The sequence below is a fragment of the Tenrec ecaudatus genome, chromosome 5 (genome assembly GCF_050624435.1).
Source record: "Tenrec ecaudatus isolate mTenEca1 chromosome 5, mTenEca1.hap1, whole genome shotgun sequence".
In the NCBI taxonomy this organism is placed as follows: Eukaryota; Metazoa; Chordata; class Mammalia; order Afrosoricida; family Tenrecidae; genus Tenrec; species Tenrec ecaudatus.
Window position 1 is genome coordinate 169508210 of NC_134534.1, and position 18366 is coordinate 169526575.

Here is an 18366-nt window from a genome sequence, read left to right on the forward strand (position 1 = left end):
CTCCTCCCACCTTGTCTTCTCTCACTGCCTGGTCACCGCTCAGTCTGCCCATCTGTAAAAGGGGGTGGGTTGACTCAGCACCTCCCTCCTGGCTTGTTAAGAGCAGCAGACGAGTTGGTATTTGTGAAGGGCGCGGTAGAGCAAGACCTGGCTGTGCTGTTAAACGCTGCATACGCGCAGGGCCAAGGATGCTGGCCCGGCGAGCTCCTGCAAGCCAGGCCAGCTTGCACTTCACTTGGTCTGGATGGACACAGCTGGAAGGGCAGGGTGAGGTGAGGGGCCTCAGACCACACACTAGCTAGTCCTGGGTGTGCCAGGGATGTAAAAGAGGAAAACGTTTTTAAAAATCGCTTTGCATCCTTTTAATGTAAGAGAATGCATTGGCATATCAAATCTGCTTGGTAGAGGGGAGGGTCACTGAAAAAGAGAGACAGATGGCTTAGGGGGCTGCGACATCGGGCTCATGGGGTAACAATTGTTAGGATGGCGTGGGACCGGCAGTGGTGGCTCTGTTGGACAGCTAGGAGTACTGACTCGGCAGCACCGAGCAACATTGGAAATGACAGGGTTCTGATTGTTCTGGAATTGATACACCGATCAAAAGCAAAGCCAGTGAAGTCATCAGCCGTGGCACCTCTGCCCAAACTGGATAGTCCCGGAATGGGCGCCCCACAGGACGGGGCATGGGGGGTGGGCAGGGGCCGTGTGCACTCCGGTGAGCACGCCACCTCCCAACCACAAAGTTCCTCATTTCCAGCGTGACTGTGCAGTGTGAGGTGGAGATGCCAGGAAGGTGAGGAAACGGCATCACAGGTTGAAGGTGTTCCGGGCAGTGTTTGCACCTGAACAGGAAGCGTCACACCCGGCCGGCCAACTGTAACAGAGGGGGAGGGCCTCTCGCTGCCTGAGGGGGGCATGGAGGCTTCTGTGGCACTGGGCCTGCAGAGGCCCCGGGGGCTGTGGGAGGAAGAAGATTTTGGTTGACACTCTAATGTGGCTTTGTTACTTTTAGAATTAAAGACATGTAGCTACTCTTCACGTGTCACTTTGGTTCATTTCTGCCTCTAAGTGAAAAATGGCTACATAAGTAAATGTTAGTGAGTTGAACAGGCATCCTGTCCCAACTCGTGTCACTCCCAAACGCTTCAAAGACGGAAAAGCCGGTCCACAATGGAAACAGCAACAGCTGCAAGGAAATACGTACAATTTTGCACATAAAATAAAGGTCATCGGTGGCCTGTGTTAAGAGAAGCGGCAGGGAGGGCGTGGGTAGGTGGATGGGTGGGGAGCTCTTTTTGGAAAGTGAGTTCTCAGATTTTTTAACCTGTGGAGCATTATTATTTTCTTACACGGAGACTGCACTTGATAAAGTTGCCACATGGAAAATGTGTTCAGTTGCAAAGTCAAGTCTAAGTTGGAGTGACACAACCACAGGAAGGGTTGGAGGCCGGTCATGGTTTCGTGCCTCGTCCCCCTAAGGCCCCAGCCTTGAGATCCCAGCCCCCACTCCTGGTTCTGCAGCTCTAGGGGTAACGGTTGGAGTCCCAGGGACCTGCCCTGTCTCCGGCAGCCCCTTATCTGCCCACCACAGTCACGAGCTCTTAACTGAACTTTCCGTGAAGTGTTTTTGAGGGGGTTGGGGGGGCGTTCCTCTAGCCTTCCGGAAGCTCTCTGCCCCCAAGGTCTCACTGAAGTGTCTTCTGCTTGTAACCCTCCCTGCAGAATCCCTTCTAGCTGCCTCTGCGAATGTGTCCCCGGGTGCCTCCCCGAGGCTGTGTGGATCCAGCAGAGCCGCCGCCCCTGGAGCTCACCAGGCCTCCCTGCACAAGTGCTCCGCACGGGCAGAGCACCGAGAAAGCCAGGGCTCTTCACCGGGCAAGGTGACAGCTAGCCATCTGGGACATCCGTTGGAACGTTAATGGTGGGAGGCTGGATGCCGATCGGTGTCAGTAGGCTGCAATGCTGGCGAGAACAGACAGCCTTCTGTCTGTCCACCCAAGGCTGGGTCCTTAAGGAGAGGGCGAGTGGGCCCTGGTCACCACACTGATTGGCTACATAGCTGTAGAGCCCAGAGCAAGATGACAACGTGGGTCCCCTCATTCAAACTATTAGTAATTCTCAACCAGCGCCTTTACTCTCACTGCCATCGAGTCGTCCCCAACTCACAGTGACCCCTGAGGACAGGGTGGCACTGCCTTGGAGTGTCTGAGGCTGTGACTATGGGAGTAGAAAGCCCCACTGTCCATGGAGCTGCTGCTGGTTTCAAACTGCTGACCTTGCCATTAGCAGCCCATTTTGTAACTACTACACCACCAGGGCATCTCTCTAAGACAGGAGTAGAACCTTATAGCCAGCACGGGCCCTTCTATATGCGTAAGTGCAGGGCCCTGCAGCCTTGAAACTGGCCCTGCGTCGCCTCTTTTGCAAGGCACTGCACCCTGGGTGGGGTGTGGGAAGGGGCAGGGCCAAATGACCATGGCAGTGGAGGAGAGAGGGTAGGGGTATCATTGGACTGAGCAGAGGTGGCTCCTGGCTTGGCTCCTAGTGAACCGCGCCCCCTGGAGGCCATGTGAGAACAAAGCGAAAGAGGAGGCCAGGGACCTCTGAGGCTACCCAGGGAGGGGTGACGAGGAAGGAGCGGCCTGGGAGGCCAGGGAAGAATAGTTAGATTCTGGCAGTACTTGAGGTTGGACTGGCAGGATTTTCCAATGGATCTGATGTGGGACCAAGGGAGAGGGTGGGGGTGAGGTGTTGGTTCCACGTGGGCAGTCAGGGATGCACTCAGCCCAGGCTAGAGCTCTGGAACCCGAGTGTAAGGTGTCGCTCTCCACCTCTCCTCCAAACTGCAGGAGTCAGCAAAGAGCCTGACCCCTGGCATCCAAGAGGGAGGATGAAGGAAAGACCACCCGTGTAGTCAGCCCAACAGAAGGCCTCTTGTTCTCACAGAAGCAGATATCTGGGCCCTGGCTGGTGGAGGCAGATAGACAGCCAACACTCAGAAAACATCTGGTTTATTTAGGATTAACTATAGCATACATTGGTCCCTTTAATAGTTTGAGAGTGATAGACATAGCCCCCACGCACAGCATACATGTAGGGACATGGTAAAGCTGTAGTGACCATTACAAACTGGTAAATTGCTTGGGAAATCGTGGTGATTCTTCATAGGACTATGTTAGCAATCAGCAAGGGAGAAAAAAACAGATGAGACAGCTAGCTAGCGGGCCCTGGATGGGATGCTGAGCTGGCCAGGTGCTCACCCACCAGGTAGGGCTTTCTGGTGTGTTTCCAAAGGGCTGGGCCAGCAAGAGGAAGTGGGTCACCCACCACTCCTTCCTATAAAGGTGGGCGGACAGGACCCCTACGAAGCCTCCAGGCAGGTTTCCAGGTGTGCAGCCACTCCTGCCTGGCGAGCCTGGCATGAGAAGGTGCTGTATCCATATCCGAGGACGGGCCAACCCCTATTACTGGGGTTCTGTGCCCAGAAGGAGCTGGGGTCAACTGCCGCCTCCTCTGAGGCCCCTGGCTTTGCTCTCCTCCACAAGACTGGCGGGTGCAACCTACCAAGCCCAGGCTCCCCTGTATAGCCAGCCTTGCTGCTCAGACCCACACAGGCTGCAAGGGATGAAGTGACCATGAGAGCTGCAGGCACATGGCCACGCACCCAGTGGGCTGGGGTGGGCCAAGACAGTCCCGGTCTCTGATGATTTTCTTCTTTTAATGGAGATATGCATTAGCCAGACAAGTCAATGTGACAGAACTGGTCTCTGTCGCCTGCAGGCTCCCATGTAATTCACTTCCCACAGCCGACCCCGTGTGGGACTTCATGGGGAACAATGCAGGCGTGTCCTGGGAGGGACCTTTGGAGGAGGCTGGGCCAGGGCCATCAGGGCGTGGAGGGTGGGGGCGAGGTGGAGCTGGGTGCTAGTTGGGGTGCAGATGGAATGCTGCGTCTCCTGAGCCCAGCAGCAGAAACTCCCAGCAGTTCCCCAGCAGGGTGGACCTTTTTGAGTGCGTGTAAATATATATTTTTTCTCCTGGAGGAGCCAGAGAAATCTAGTAGAGCTGTGGACACTACTCTTGGGGACCCTGCTTGGACAGCACCCAAGCCCCACCCAACTGGCCCCTGGGTCCTGGGTTCTTGACCCGGGGTGGAGTGGGGTTAGCATATTCAGGGCAGAGGCCGGGCAACACAGGCCCTGGGCCACAGGCTCGAGTCACCTTCACTGAGGGGCCCAGGAGAAGCCCTGAGCGGAGCAGGGCAGTGGTGAAGGGCAGGGAGGTTTCTGGGCCCAGCCCTCAGCCTGCAGTGCCTTGCCTGGGTGTTCTGAGGGGCACTAGTTGGAGCAGTGGTGGCAGCTTCCTGACACTGGGTGGGAATGAAAAACCTAGGGGTGGGGTTGGCAGTGGGCAACTCAGCTCCCAACCCAGAGCCCTATTTGTCATGCATCCATCTGATGAGGTAACGAAAATCCCATTTGAAAGCGGAAGTAGTTCCAGTGGGCCGGGAACCCTTTTTATTGCTGTTGCCTGTAAGGACGCGGGGCTGGGTACGGGGAGGGGTGGGCACCTGAGAAAAGCCGGGCAGGGCCTGGGCTCAGGCATTGGGATTGCCTGCCCCTGGGGTCGGCAGTTGCGTGGAGGGGCGAGGGGCCATCTCCAGCCAGGCAGGAGGTGTGCATTGGTGCAGTGGGCACCCGGGCACTGGGACTTTCCTCTCCCGCCACCAGAGGTAGCTGTGCACCCAGCTCTGCAGGCTCCTGTGGCAGCTCTGGGCAGCAGGTGCCCAGGTCAGGGTCTGGGGCCCGCTCTTGCTGCAATTCCCTGCTGCATGCACCCTTTCTCAGTCCCCTGGGCCAGGAAGGCCACCCCGAGTGCTCAACCTCAGGAAAGGCCCCGCCTGGTCTTTCTCCTGCACACAGGGCTCCTGCCTTCTGCCCACCCTCAGCCCTGTGTGCTCCTTCTCAAAGCAGCAATAGCTTCAAGGACCCTTCCCAGGAGCTTGCACCATGGGCAGCTGCAAAGGAGCCTGTGGCCCCGTCTCTAGGCAATCACATATGGGAACATGCTGGGTCCTCAGCAGGCCTCACCCCTATCCGTCCACCCAAGATGGAGTTGAGGGGTGGCAGGGAATGCTAACCTGGCAAAGACCCTTCAGTGGGGCTGGAAGGTACCACCTGAAGTTCCTTCAGGCTCTCCCGGTCCCACCCACCCAGCAAAATAATCTATGCTTTAGGATATACATTATATATTAAACATTTCCTCTTCAATATAATTTTCCTCTCATTACGTTGGGGAAGATTAAACAAGGGACGCCACCTCTGGGGACACAGCCCGGTCAGTGGTGCTCTACCAGGAGGGAGCAAGCAGAGGGGTGACACAAAGATTGAGCTCCTGGCTCTTGCCCTCCCTCACCCGGGGTGAGGCTGCAAAAGAACGGACAGGACTGGGGGCTGGGGTGGCACTCAGGTTGGAGTGCGGGTGTTTTTCTGGGCCTCGGAGGGGCATGGAGTCTGTCCTGAGGTGCTGGCCTCTGGGGACAGCAGCCCCTCATCATATAGACAGAGAGGCCACTAGGTGGTGCTAGGGAGGCAGGTGCTTAATGAGCAGTTGGTTCAAATGGCTGCAGCCGGGATCCCAAGGAACATGGGGCAGACTGCTGCATCTCAGGACATTTCAGCCAATCCCCTCTCCTGAAAATTGCCTCCCACTCTTCCTCCTGGCTATGGTAGAGCCGGTCGGTGGCTGCTGGCTCAATATGTGACAAGAATGTCTTTTTAAAATAAAAACTAATGTCTTTTTTTAAAATGAGGGATTCCTTGTAATTTTTGATGATTAGTAATTTTTTTTTTTTTGGCAAGCCTCATCTGAGAAACCACGTCCTGCCCTTCCTCTGCCCACTTCCCCCAGACCGTGACCTGGTCATCGGCCAGTGCGCTCAGGCTGGGGACCCAGCTCCTGCCTCAGCTGTCCTTTGAGAGACCCACATGTTTATTTCGTGGAAGACGGAGTTGGTTACTTCGGGAAGCTCCTTGTGAAGCACATGGTAGGCACCTTCATAAATCTGCAATTAAGAAAAACACAGGCGGTCAGGGTGCCCTCTGTGGGGTGGCGTCACCTCAAAATGGGGGGCTGTGGGAGGGGACTCCTGTGTCCTTGAGACACAAAGGATGTCGGGCTTGGGATAAATGATTTGAACCTGACAGGTCCCTTAAGGGAGGCACCGCGACTCTATAAAACGGAGTGAGAAATGGCACTGGAGCCAGGGCTTCCCCACGCAGAGGCCAGGGGTCCAGTCCCAAGGTGCTCCCTGGGGTGTGACCTGACCAGTGGGCCGCAAAGGGCCACTTTTGGGGCCAGAAATCACCTGCCTTGTAATTTCCCTTCCCACTGCTCAGTGGGGAGCTGGTTCCTAGTGCCACCGGACAAAGGAACACTGCCCCAGCCCCAAACACCACCGTCCACCCTAAGCCTCTAGCTTAGTGCCCCAGGGCTCGGAACCTACTATGGTGCATGCTCAGGTCCCACGCCCTCTCTCTCTAGGCCCAGCTCTTGCAGCGACTCCCTTGGAAGACGAGACTCTTCTCTGACCAGCCAGGCCGTGCAATGCCCAGAGCCCTTTCGACAGCTGTCCAGAACTGGTGCCCTTGGGTCCTGGGCAGGATGAAGCTGAGGGCCTTTTCTCAGCAAATTTGGTTTGTTCCATGTCTAGCTCTGGGTTCTTTCCTGCTCTTCAAACCTTCCAGCTGTTCTTCCCGTATTCCCTTTCAGTGCATCCACTCGGAATAATTACAAAGTACTGTGTGCTCTTTGAGCAACCAGCAGCCGAGTGCCTCTAGCACCTGCTTCCCAGGGGAGGGCAGGCAGGCCCTCGTGTGTGTGTGTGTGTGTGTGTGTGTGTGTGTGTGTAGGAGGGACAGAGGGGTTGGGCTGATGTCCAGGTGTGTGTGTGTGTGTGTGTGTGTGTGTACGAGGGACAGAGGGGTTGGGCTGATGTCCAGGTGTGTGTGTGTGTGTGAGAGAGAGAGAGAGAGAGAGAGAGAGAGAGACAGAGGGGTCGGGCTGATGTCCAGGAAGGGCTGCATCATCCTGCTTCCCTGGCAGGCAAGGCAGAGGCCACACTCACCTTGAGCGTCTTGTCCTGGCTCTTGGCTGCTTCCATGAGCATGTAGGCTCCCTTGCTGTCGCACAGGCGGTCAGCGGAGCCCTGGAGCAGCAGGAAGGGAAGGGTCAGCTTGGGGAGGGCACGCTCCACCCGAGAGACGGCGTTGAGCAGCTGCATGCCGAAGGACACCTTCAGGCCTGCCCGGCAGTTCAGGGGGTCGGATACGTACAGGTCCACCTGGAAGGAAGGAAGGAAGGGGCCCTGTCACCTCTCCCCACCAGGTCCATTGGCTTTCTTGGGAGCCTTGTAAGAAGCCATGGTTTGGCCGTGGCACTGGGAGTCCAGCACGGCCGGAGGGAAGGCACACCCGGTGACGGGGGACTGCTGGTTTCCTCTTCCATTGAGTTTGAGTTGCGCCTATGCTACAGTTAAGGCCCAAGGCCCTCTGATGGCCTGTCCCATCTGTCCTTCCTTAAGGCCCCACTAGGCTTCCCCATTGTCTGCTTGGGAAGTGTCCTTCCACCTCTCCCAGGCACAGAGGAGGTGCGGTATTCCCTCCCCAAACCAGGTATGTGTGCATGTGGTGGGGGTTTGGAGGAGGCAGCTCTAAGGGCCAGATATGATGGACACCAATCGGCTAGGCATGGCTTGGGCCCCGGAGCCCTGAGCAGAGTGCAGTACAAGGTGCTTCCTGGGCGGGTGGGTTGTGGCCTGTCTTCCTTCCTCGGCCTCCATCCTTCTTAGCTTCAGAGTGCCCTGACTTGGCTGGGGTGCACAGGCCCCTGGCTTCCGGCTTTCACTCCATCTGTCTCTGTGGGACGGTTCAGGGGAATCAACCTGCCTGCAGGCTGGGTGAGGTCCAAATGGACAGGCTTGAGAGGCCTCTTTCCCCTTCACCCACTTGTCTTCCTTTTTGCCAGGGAGTCCCAGACTGAGGGCTGGCTGAGAAGTGCCCTGGGCCCAGGGCTGAGCGGGATTCGAGACCAGGGTGCTGCAGGGAACCATGCCTCTGGCTGCCCTGAAACCAGGGAGGTTATGGCCTGGACTCACCGCCCCTCTGTGACCACCACTACAGCCAAAGGCCGAGGGGAAGCTGCCCTGGGGCCACCTCCAAACTGCCATTCCTGAGTCCTGCCCATGCTGGGGGACCAGGCCCTGCAGCCTGGCCGTTAGTGACAAGCTGCTCGGGGAAGGATTAGTAACTTCCTGCAGCTGAGCTGGCTTGACTCCTGTGGGGCAGGCCATCTGCTCCTGGCAGAGTGGCCAAGGGACCGCAGGCAGCAGGCAGGCTGAGGCCACAGGGTGGGGGCCTGCTGGTGCCCGGTTGGGAGGAAGGCTGTCACGGAGACTGGGAGCTGGCAAAAGCAAGAACAGGAACAACCGCACCACCCACCTCAACCCCCTGTCCCTAGCCGGACACAGCCTGGGCTGCCTTTGCAGGGCTTGAGGGACGGGATCTCCCTCATCAACGATGGCCGAATCGACCCTTTCTGACTATCAACAATCTGTCCGTTTGTCGCACTGTGGGGGCCCGTGTGCCTGTGGTACTGGAAGCTATGCCGCAAGTATTTCAAATACCAGCCGAGGTGCCCAGGGTGCGTAGGTTCCAATGAGCTTCCGGATTAAGATAGTCTAGGAAGAAAGGCCTGGTGATCTACTTCCAAGCACTCGCCAACGAAACCCCTAGACACGACCCCAGAAGATTGCCGTTGGACAGAGTGCCTGAAGGCGCCCTGGCGGCGTAGGCAGGGGTTACGTGCTGGGCTGTGATTTCCATGGTCGGCAGTTCCAAACCACCGGCAGCTCCGAGGGAGAAAGACTGGGCTTTCTACGCCTGCCAACAGTTACCGTCTCTGGAGACCCATAGGGTTGGCTTGGCTTTATGGTGCTGGGGGATAAGAGAGTCCTCTCACTTGGAAGGCACGCGGCTGCACTGTAGCTGCAGCAATGGATTTGAGCATGCTGGCGCTTGTGGGGACGGGGGCACGAACTGGGCAAGGCTCCCTTCTGCTGAACATGGCTGCCTTGAATGGCAGCCAACGCGATGGCAACTGCCCGCCACCCCCACCAACACTGCTGAGCTCTTTCTTTGTGCTTGGCACCGAGTGCTTTGCGTGGAGCAGCTCAAGCTTCCTAACCAGCCGGCCTGAGCAAGGACTATGATAATCCCTTTACTTGAGGAAACGATGGGACAGAGAAGTGATTAACTTGTCCAGTTCCTACCATCCAGACAGGATGTTTCGTTCTGGGCACCACTCCCAGGACAAAGCCTACATGTCCCAGCCTCCCTTGTCCTGCCTAATCCTCGCCTCTTCCCAGCAGCAGGGACGGCCCCGAGCATGCTTCCACTGGGGACCATGTGGAAGAGGCAACACCACGGAAACTCCAGAGAAACAAATGTTCTTTCTGTGAAGTCACTATTCTTGGGGTCCTGACCTAGGCCCTGGCTAGCAATCTGGAGTTCACCTCTCACCGGGCTCCCGAGGGCCTTCATGGCACATGGACGAGAGACTTGCCCCGCCATGAATCACAGGCGCACACAGAGGGCTGGGGCCCTGCTTCCCCCGCCTTGTAGCAACGCTGACTGCCTGTCCCAGGTGCCCACGAGCCCTCTGGGAGTTCGCTCCCAGGTTTCATTGCTCTGATGATCCCCAAGGCTACCTGATCTTTGCTCTGTTTCCCCAGCGAGATCATGTAGGCCTGATTTACACAATGGCCTACTCTGGGCCACAGAGGCAAACGGGAAAGGGCAGGCCCTTAGTGTGAACCACAGTCAGCTATAGTGAGGGAGAGGCGTGCCAGGGCCAGCAAGCCTGGGCGGGGCACACTGCTCCTGGAGCCAGGCTGAGCCTCCTTTCTGCCCAGTGCTCCTGCACGCATGGCTTCGCTAGATGACACGGACGCCCCAGTCAGACCCAATCACAGCGAGCTTAGTCTTTCGGGAGCCTGACATACAATCGCTCCAAAAGCTCTTTGGGTGTGCGTTCCAGAAATGTGTCCAGGAAGGAGCCGGATGAGTCGCCCTCACAGGGCAGGCCCAAGACCACAGCACTGGAAAAGATGCTCAACTAACCGAGGAGATGACAGGGCTTGTCACAACCATGGCCGCCCGGCTGTGCGGTCGCTTCCGCCTCGTTTCTACCATGGGGGACCGAGTCGAGATGCCTCCACAGAGATGCCTGGGCTGTGATCTGTACGGAACCGGATCTCCGGGCCTCTTTGTCTACGGAGTTGCTGGCGGTTTGAAATGACAGAGCTTCCAGGCCACCAGTGGTGTGCTTAAGCAAACCACGAGAGCTAGGAACAGACGAACCACAAGTAATGAGTCTTAGGATGTGGAGAGACTGGTGCCATCAGCTTGCTTACATGGATGTTTGAGTGGGAATTACGTGGGGGTGTATACAGCAGTCGCTTTGAAAAACAACGTGGTGATTCTTCAATAAATGAAAGAGTTACTACATTGCCCAACAAATCTACTCCAAGAGAATTGAAAACAGGTAAACAAAAATTTGCACACAAATAACAGCACTATTTACGATAGCCAAAAGGTGGACACAAGCCAAAGATGCATTAATGGCTAGATAAGCCACATACGGTACACGCATACAGTACCAAAGTATCAGCCTTACAAAGAAATGAAGCGGAGGAACCTTGAAAACGCCAAGGTAAATGAGTAGCCAATCACAGAAAGCGACAGATTATCTGGCTTCAGGTGCGTGAGATATGCAGATGCAGCAGATCCGCAGAGACTTACACTGGATTATTGCTGAGTGTCGGGGACTGGGTGGGGCAGAGAGAAATGGTTACATGCACGTGGGGTTTTCTCTCAAGGTCATGGCTATTGGGGAACCGGATGGAGGGCATGGCTGCTCAACAATGGGAACGTACATTCGGCCGGGAAGCATCTACTTCACAGTTGACTTTGTGTTCTCGCTAGCCTGAGTGGTCCAAGTGGTTTTCTGGCCACTATCCCAAAACGTTGGCGGTTCGAACCCTCCCCAGGAGAAATGGTCTGAAGATGACAGCAAAGAAAATCCCAGACTCATCCTGTTCTGTCTCATATGGACCTGTCATGAGGCAGGGTCTGAGTCCCTGCGAATGAACAGCGATCTGATGGTGTAGAGGTGTCACATCAACAGACAGAAAAGCAACGACCATCAAGGCAATTCCAAGAGGGCTCCTACTGCAAGAGCGATCCCATTGATAGAGCATCTTGACATGACGCCAATGGATTAAACGGCCGACTGGAGGAGTGGTTGCCAGGGGTGAGGACCTGCTTTCAGAAATAATCACATGCTATCGTTAATGTCACGCAAGCGAAATGTTGCTGAAGACAATGAAAAATCAGTTGCCCAGGGAGGGAGCTGCCAGAAATTCAAGTTGGGATCAGAAGAGAGCAGGGAACCAGGAATGTTATGAATGATGTCAGACGGATTTTGGCTGAAAGCAGAGACTCTAGAAAAATGTTCACCTGTACATGTTTGACTATGCAGAGGCATTAGACCATGGGGATCATAACCAACTACTGATACCATGGTGAAAACTGGGATCCCATCATGCTTTCCTGTGCTCATGCAGAACTTGTATGCAGACCTAGAAGCAGTCATTCAAGCCGCACAAGGCAATACGATATGGCTTAAAATCAGGACTGCATCTCTGCCATAACAAAAATGCAGTTCTCACAACTGGACCAAGAAGCACCATGATAAACAGAGAAAAGACTGAAGTGGTCAAGGATTTCATTTTGCTTGGGTCCATCATCAACAACCATGGACATTTTGCATTGGGCAGATCTGGTGCCTAAAGCCTCCTTAGTGTTGACAAGCAAGGAGGTTGCTTGGAGGACTAAGGAACACCTTGCCCTAACCATGGTAATTTCAGTAGCCTCACCGAAGAAGCAATGGCGAAGACCATGGGATGCATGCACAGCCAGAAGAAAGAGCCCATCTGTCTTGGAAGAAGCACAACGACCATCTAGCTGAGAAGCAACAACGTCCACGTGGAAGAAGCCCACCAGCCATGAGGTGTCGACAGGATTAGGTATCAGGCATCAAAGACCCAGAACAAAAAATCCTATCAATGTGAATGAGAGGGAGTGCAAAGTGAAGACCTAAAGTCCATCTGTAGACAATTGGACACCCCTACAGAAGGGCCACAAGGAAGAGACGAGCCAGTCAGGGTGCAGTGTAGCACCAATGAAACATACAGCTTTCCTCTTGTTCTTTAATGCTTCCTCCCATCACCCCCCCCCCCCCACTATCATGACCCCAATTCTACCTTACAAATCTGGCTAGACCAGAGGATGTACACTGGAACAGATAGCAACTGGAAACACAGGGGATCCAGGGCAGATGATCCCCTCAGGACCAATAATGAGAGTAGCGATAGCAGGAGGGTAAGGGGAAGGTGGGAGTAGAAAGGGGGAACTGATCACAAGGATCTACATATAACCCCCTCCCAGGTGGATGGACAACAGAATAGGGGGTAAAGGGAGACATTGGTCAGTATAAGACGTGAAAAAAGTAATAATTTATAAATTATCAAGGATTAGTAATGGAGGGAGGGGAAAAATGAGGAGCTGATACCAAGGGCTCAAGTAGAAAGAAAACGTTTTGAGAATGATGATGGCAACACATGTGCAAATGTGGCTGACACAATGGAAGGGTGTGTAGATTGTGCTAAGAGCTCTATGAGCCCCCAATAAAATGATTTTTTTTTAAAAAAACAAGAAGTACGGTGAGAGCGCTCCTGAGAAATGAGGATCTTGAGGCTTGGTCTAATGTCCCTTGGACATCCTGTCAGGAGAGTGCAGTCCCTGGAGAACGACGCTATGGTCGAGAGTCAGTGCCAAACGGGAAGGCCATCATGAGCTGGGTTGACCCAGTGGCTACAGCTGTAGGCTCAGACATGAAGACCAATGTGAGATGGTGATGACTGGGCAATTTCTTTCTGTTGAACGTGGGGTCCCAGTTGGAGCAGACTCTGACTCTTGGGAGGACCTAACTCTGCTCTCCCCATCCTCTCCCTTCCTCCATCTCTTTTCTGCGCCTTTGGGCCCCTGGGCAGCTGTTCCTTCATCTTCAGGTCCTTTCCTCCACTGCCCTGAGGGGTTTCAACTCACCCTGGACCCCAGCCGCCTCCTCACAGCGACTCCTCCGGCAGGTTCCTCCTCTGAACCTACAGGCCCATGTGGCTGGAGGTTTCTGGGTCCAGAAGCCCCCACCTACGGCTGCTCTCGTCTGCTGGGCAACCACCTGTGCTACCTCTCCTCAAGCCCAAGCCTCCTCTAACAGGTGACGGACCCCTGGGGCGTCTGCGTCTTTGCCTCTGTCTAGCTCAACCTGCCTTCTCCACCGGCTCTGACCAAGTCGACAATGGCGACGGCAACAAGAGCCGGAGAAAATCCCCTTTAAAGCCCCACATCACGACTGCCGTCCAGTGGACTCCAGCACACGGTGACCTCACGCGTGTTGGCGGAGAATTGTGATCTAGAATGTTTCCCGTGGTTGGAGTTCTAGAAGCCCGTCACCAGGCCTTTCTTCTGAGGTGCCTCTGGGTGGCCTGTGGCTAGCAGCTGAGCGTGTTGGCTGTTTGCACAGCCCTGGAAGAGGAACCCAACCCGCAGCCCCTTGCTGTCAAGTTGATCCAGACTCCGGGTGATGCAGAGAGAACTGTGCTCCCGGGGGTCTCTTGGCTGTGATCTTTCAAAAGCAAACCACCAGCACGCACTCTGCCAAGCACCATGGCATGGTTTTCAACGGCCAGTCGCTCTGTGAGCAGTCAAGCAGACAAGCCGTTAGCACTCAGGATTCTGAGCGGCCAGGGCTACGGCAGTTCAGTGAGGGCTCTGATGGAGTTCCTTTGAGGGCGACTGGCTTAGCTAGTGGTGTTGGTCCACACTTAAAGGATCACTATTGTATCAAGGGCATGGGAGCATTCTTTCCTCCCCAGAGTGACTTTCGCTCTGAATGTTTGCACTCCTGGGTGTTTCTGAGCCCACAGGCATTTCGGAGCAAGGAGCTGGGCTTGGTGCAGGCAGGCCCTGGGCCTGGGTACCTGGTCTGCCTCGTTTGTCCCAAGCTCCTGCCAGGGGCTGGCCATTCTCTGGGAACCCTAGGGGGCCACATCCAGGCATGGGGCCCAACATCTGCCTCCTGTGCTCCTGTGGCGTGGAGAGTCCCTGAAGCGTGACCCCCCAGACACTCCCCGCACTCCATGCAGCCAAAGAGAGGAGAAAAAATGTAGCCAGCGCACTCTCCCCAGGCCCAGGACTGAAGAAATCAGGGGAAAAGCGGGGACTTCCGGGCCACACTGCTGGGCCCTTTCATGACTGCTGCTCCCAACGCAGCAAGACCAGGTAGTCTCCAGTCTTTCAAGCAAAAGGTGATGACAAACGAGGAATGTACCACGTGGGCTACAGGAGGCGACACCAGGGCATGACATCGCTGTGTGGGCAGGACCCTCATCCTGGGTCCTGGTCCTCAGGCCCCACACGCCGAAGATCTCAGGAGCCAAAGGTCGTGGTGTCTGCAGCTCACGGCCCAACAATGCAGCCACACAAGAGATCAAGGTTGGAATTCTCATGTACAGGTTTAAATTAAACAAACGAAATCAATAAACTGACATCAGAGGGGATGTTTGCAGTGGGGTGCATCTAGAGGCAGGGCCTGCGCGAACTTTGGGGGCAGATTTGGAAAACGTCCTCTTCCACACTGGAGGACAGCGTCACGGACTGATGCTGAGCCCTCTCGTTTGCTGGGTGGACAGTTGCCACATTCTCTGCCCGGACACCCTTGGCCAACGTCCTTGGGCAGGCCGAGCCTCAGGGTCTGGGGCCCCAGAGTGTGACTGTCGGGTTCTGGGACTTAGCCTAGGGCCTAGCAGACTGCTCACATCCAGACCCCGGCTGTAAGTGGGGGTGCAATCCTGAGCTCTGGGAGCATTGCCCATCCCCCCTTTCCCCGGGAGGGAAGTGCAGCTGGGTCTTCTGGGCACTGCGCTGCCTTGCTGTTGGCACCGTCTCCCCAGGAAGCCTCCCTGCGGTCACCAGCTTTGCCGCAGCAGCAATTAAAGCAGGGCCTCTCCAGGGCCAGCCTCTCAAGGCTGCTTCTCCCAAAGGGAGGGAGGGAGGGAGGGCTGTGGATAGGAGGCGTCTGAGGACGCCGGGATCAAGGGGCCTGAAGGTGCAGGGGTCAAAGCGGCAGCGCAGGCTATGTTATGCATCGGTGAGGTTTCCGTGGCCTCCGGGAGTGGACCGGTGAGAACCAGACCACCTGAAGGATGGCACCGAATCAAGCCAGGCTGCCCAGCAGGACTTCCAGCGCACCAGCCACCCCTTTTGTTCTCAGGAGGGACGTCTGTGTGGAGTATCCTGGGGACCAGCGTGGGAGGCCGCGGTGTCTTTAGCTGTGGCTACAATTAGTCAAAGGCTAAATGCGGCCACGCTTTCCACCCCTCGGCAGGAGGCCTGGGGACAGGAGGCATGAAGCTTGCTGAGAGGTGTAGGTGAGAGGCATGTAGATGACAGGTGCGTTATCATCTAATCTTCGGTGCTGGATGCATCTGAGAGGCTGGGAGGGGACAGGGGCAGCGATGACAGCCATGGAGGGAGGCAGAGTCAGCAGCTCCTCACCATATGGCCGGCCCGCCAGGAATATCCACTAGCCGGAATGTGCCTGGAGGGCGTCCAGGGGTATTTATAGGAACGAGGAGTGGGTTCTATTAGACAAACTGCCTCAACATGTCAACAGTGGCTGTCCCTAGGACACACTGTGCTCAGAGTCCTGGTGCCTCCTCTCTTCCCCTGGCGTGACTCAATTGCACGGCCGGCTGCAAAGAAAGCCGAGCGCGCCCCAGGATTAGGTAGTTGGACATTATCAACTGCTGGGGAGGCCTTCCGCAGTTTATCCTGACTTCCTCTCCCCTCCACACCCATGGTGGGGGGAGGATGATGTGACATCGGGGGCAGGGGGCAGGGCTGGGCACAGCACCGGCTTGGCGAGGTTGCAAGATCGGGGCTTGGCTCTTTTCCCTCCAAGCTGTGGGTCGGTGGCTCGCCCTCTCTAGGCTCAAGCATCTGAAGCTGCCAATAAGCGCTGGTACCAAGGGGGGCAGACAGAAGGGCGATGGTGCCTGGCACAGGACTGGGAGTGACCCGAGCCCAGGGGCTTGGCGAGACAGACGCACAAAGGCAATTTCCCTGCACCGCCTCGAGGCTTCACACTTTCGGGGAGACGTGGGTGGCAGCTGTAAAGTGAGGCTAGTGCGGGGGCTGTGCTAACAACTCTAGGTTGTTGTGAGCACACTTGCGACTGCACACCACCAACAAACACCCTGCTTGTGACCCTGGACCACAGAGCCCAGGGGCTTCCCAGAGGCGGTACCTGGCTGCCTGCCCTGCAGCGCCTGCTTCCCTAGCTCGTTAGGTAAGTGTGTTTCTTTCTCAGCCTTCAGAGCAGCCCGGCTCCGTGGGGGACGAGCTCAGCTAAAGATGAGCCTCGAGACACCCGTGTTAGATTCAGGAGGAGCCTTTCCTGAACACATTCTGCCCCTGGCTCGGCTATTTTTAGCGCTCAGCAACACGTTCAAAGGAACCATAGAGTGTCGCTGGCAGGGGCTGGTGCTCCCTGCGGGGGGGGGGGGGGTTCGCCTCTTCATTTAACCCAGTGGGAGCCTGCCCATGGGCTGGCCAGCCACCTCCCTTCCTGCGTGGCCCATACCTGGCTGGCTGGGAGCCCCCAGTGCGTGGTGGGGGATGCAGACCCCAGAGGCAGGGAACAGAGGGTGGGGCCGCCCCCGCCCCCCCGACGGCACACTGGACTCCAGTGGAATTTTCCATTGTGGTTTCAAACATGAGCTGGAAGCTTGGGAATTAGATACTTTTTTCTTATTTTTTAAATGAGGGCATGGGACCATTTTATCTTGATCATCCCCTGGCCCACCTTGTTCCCGCCAGCGAGATCAACAACTTGGGCTTGCATCTGGATGCAGCAGGCCAAGCGCTCACGGGGAGCTCTCGCCCCTTCAGAAAACCCATTGCTGTCTTGGCACAGCTATGGCAATGCTAGCTGGCTCACTGGAGAGGTGCAGTAAAGCAAGGGCCACTCCTGGGAGCTGGCAGGTGGAGGGCCCCCGCCCACAGGGCAGATCCCCCCACCTGCACCCCCTTCCAGGTTGATGAGAGGGAAAAAAACCCTTGTGGATATAAACACCAGCCCACGGGCTCACGGGCTTTCTAATCACCTTGGTCTCCCATCAGGCTCTGCCTGGATGAGTGACCTCAGCTGGCGAGTCACTTAACCGATCTGGGCTGCTGTTGCCGCATCTGTGAGCCAGGTGGACTGGCCTCCTTCCTGACAGGATCACCTGAAACCACACCTGCTACTCGGCATCTGACTGCTCCCTGAACCTGGGTCTTTTCTCAGAACAAACCTGCCTTCTGGAGTATTTTTTTTTTTTTTAGTCTTCACTAAAATACTCTCTCAGAAAGACCAGGGTTGGGAATCCAGGATGTATGATCCCTTTGGACCAGCGGGGAGAGTGGTGATGCCGGGAGGGTGGGGTAGAAAGCAGGAACCGATTACAAGAATCTACATATAACCTCCTCCCTGGGGAATGGACAACCGAAAAGTGGGTGAAGGGAGACGTCTGACAGTGTAAGATATGACCAAATAATAATTTATAAATTATCAAGGGTTCATGAGGGAGTGGGGAGCTGTGAGGGAAGGGAAAATGAGGAGCTGATACCAAAAGCTCAAGTAGAAAGCAAATGTTTTGAGAATGATGTTGGCAACAAATGTACAAATGTGCTTGACACAATGGATGTATGTATGGATTGTGATAAGAGTTGTACGAGCCCCAATAAAATGATTTTAATAAAAAGACCAGGGTTGGGGGTTGGGGAGGTCCTATGAGTTTTTTAAAGCAAGTTTCTAGTGGACAGTGTCGTTCCCGAGTAGTCCAGACCCTCCCAGCTACCCCCTGCCCCCATGTCAAGCCACATACATGGCAAGAGGACCACTTGATAAATGACTTGAGGGGCCAGGAGCTTGGCTTTCATGATGAAGTGGGAGCCCACCACTGCCTCCCAAGGAGGCCAAGGAAAGCCCCCCCCCCCCGGAGCACCCCACTCCATCTCTCAGGGCTTTGAGGGAGCCAGTGCGGAAGTGAGCTCAAGTTCCCAAGGCAGGGGAAACAGGCTGAAGAGTGGCAAAGTGGTTGGCTTACTCCTGAAGATAATTCAGGTGCCTTCCTGATGCCCA

General features: G+C 55.8%; 1 protein-coding gene across 5 annotated transcripts in view; it reads right to left on the reverse strand.

Moving 5' to 3' along the window:
- Positions 1 to 2995: 2995 nt before the first annotated feature.
- MGLL (monoglyceride lipase) overlaps positions 2996 to 18366 on the reverse strand; it is a 126692-nt gene continuing 111321 nt past the window's right edge. For 4 of the 5 annotated variants that reach the window (XM_075550271.1, XM_075550268.1, XM_075550267.1 and 1 more), the window contains exons 7-8: positions 7127 to 7342; positions 2996 to 6064 (exon numbers count right to left, since the gene is read on the reverse strand). In XM_075550271.1, coding sequence (XP_075406386.1) covers positions 5939 to 6064; positions 7127 to 7342 — 342 coding nt within the window. In that variant the 3' untranslated portion in view covers positions 2996 to 5938. The remainder of the gene's footprint in view (positions 6065 to 7126; positions 7343 to 18366) is intronic. The other variant, XM_075550270.1, reaches the window with a different exon arrangement.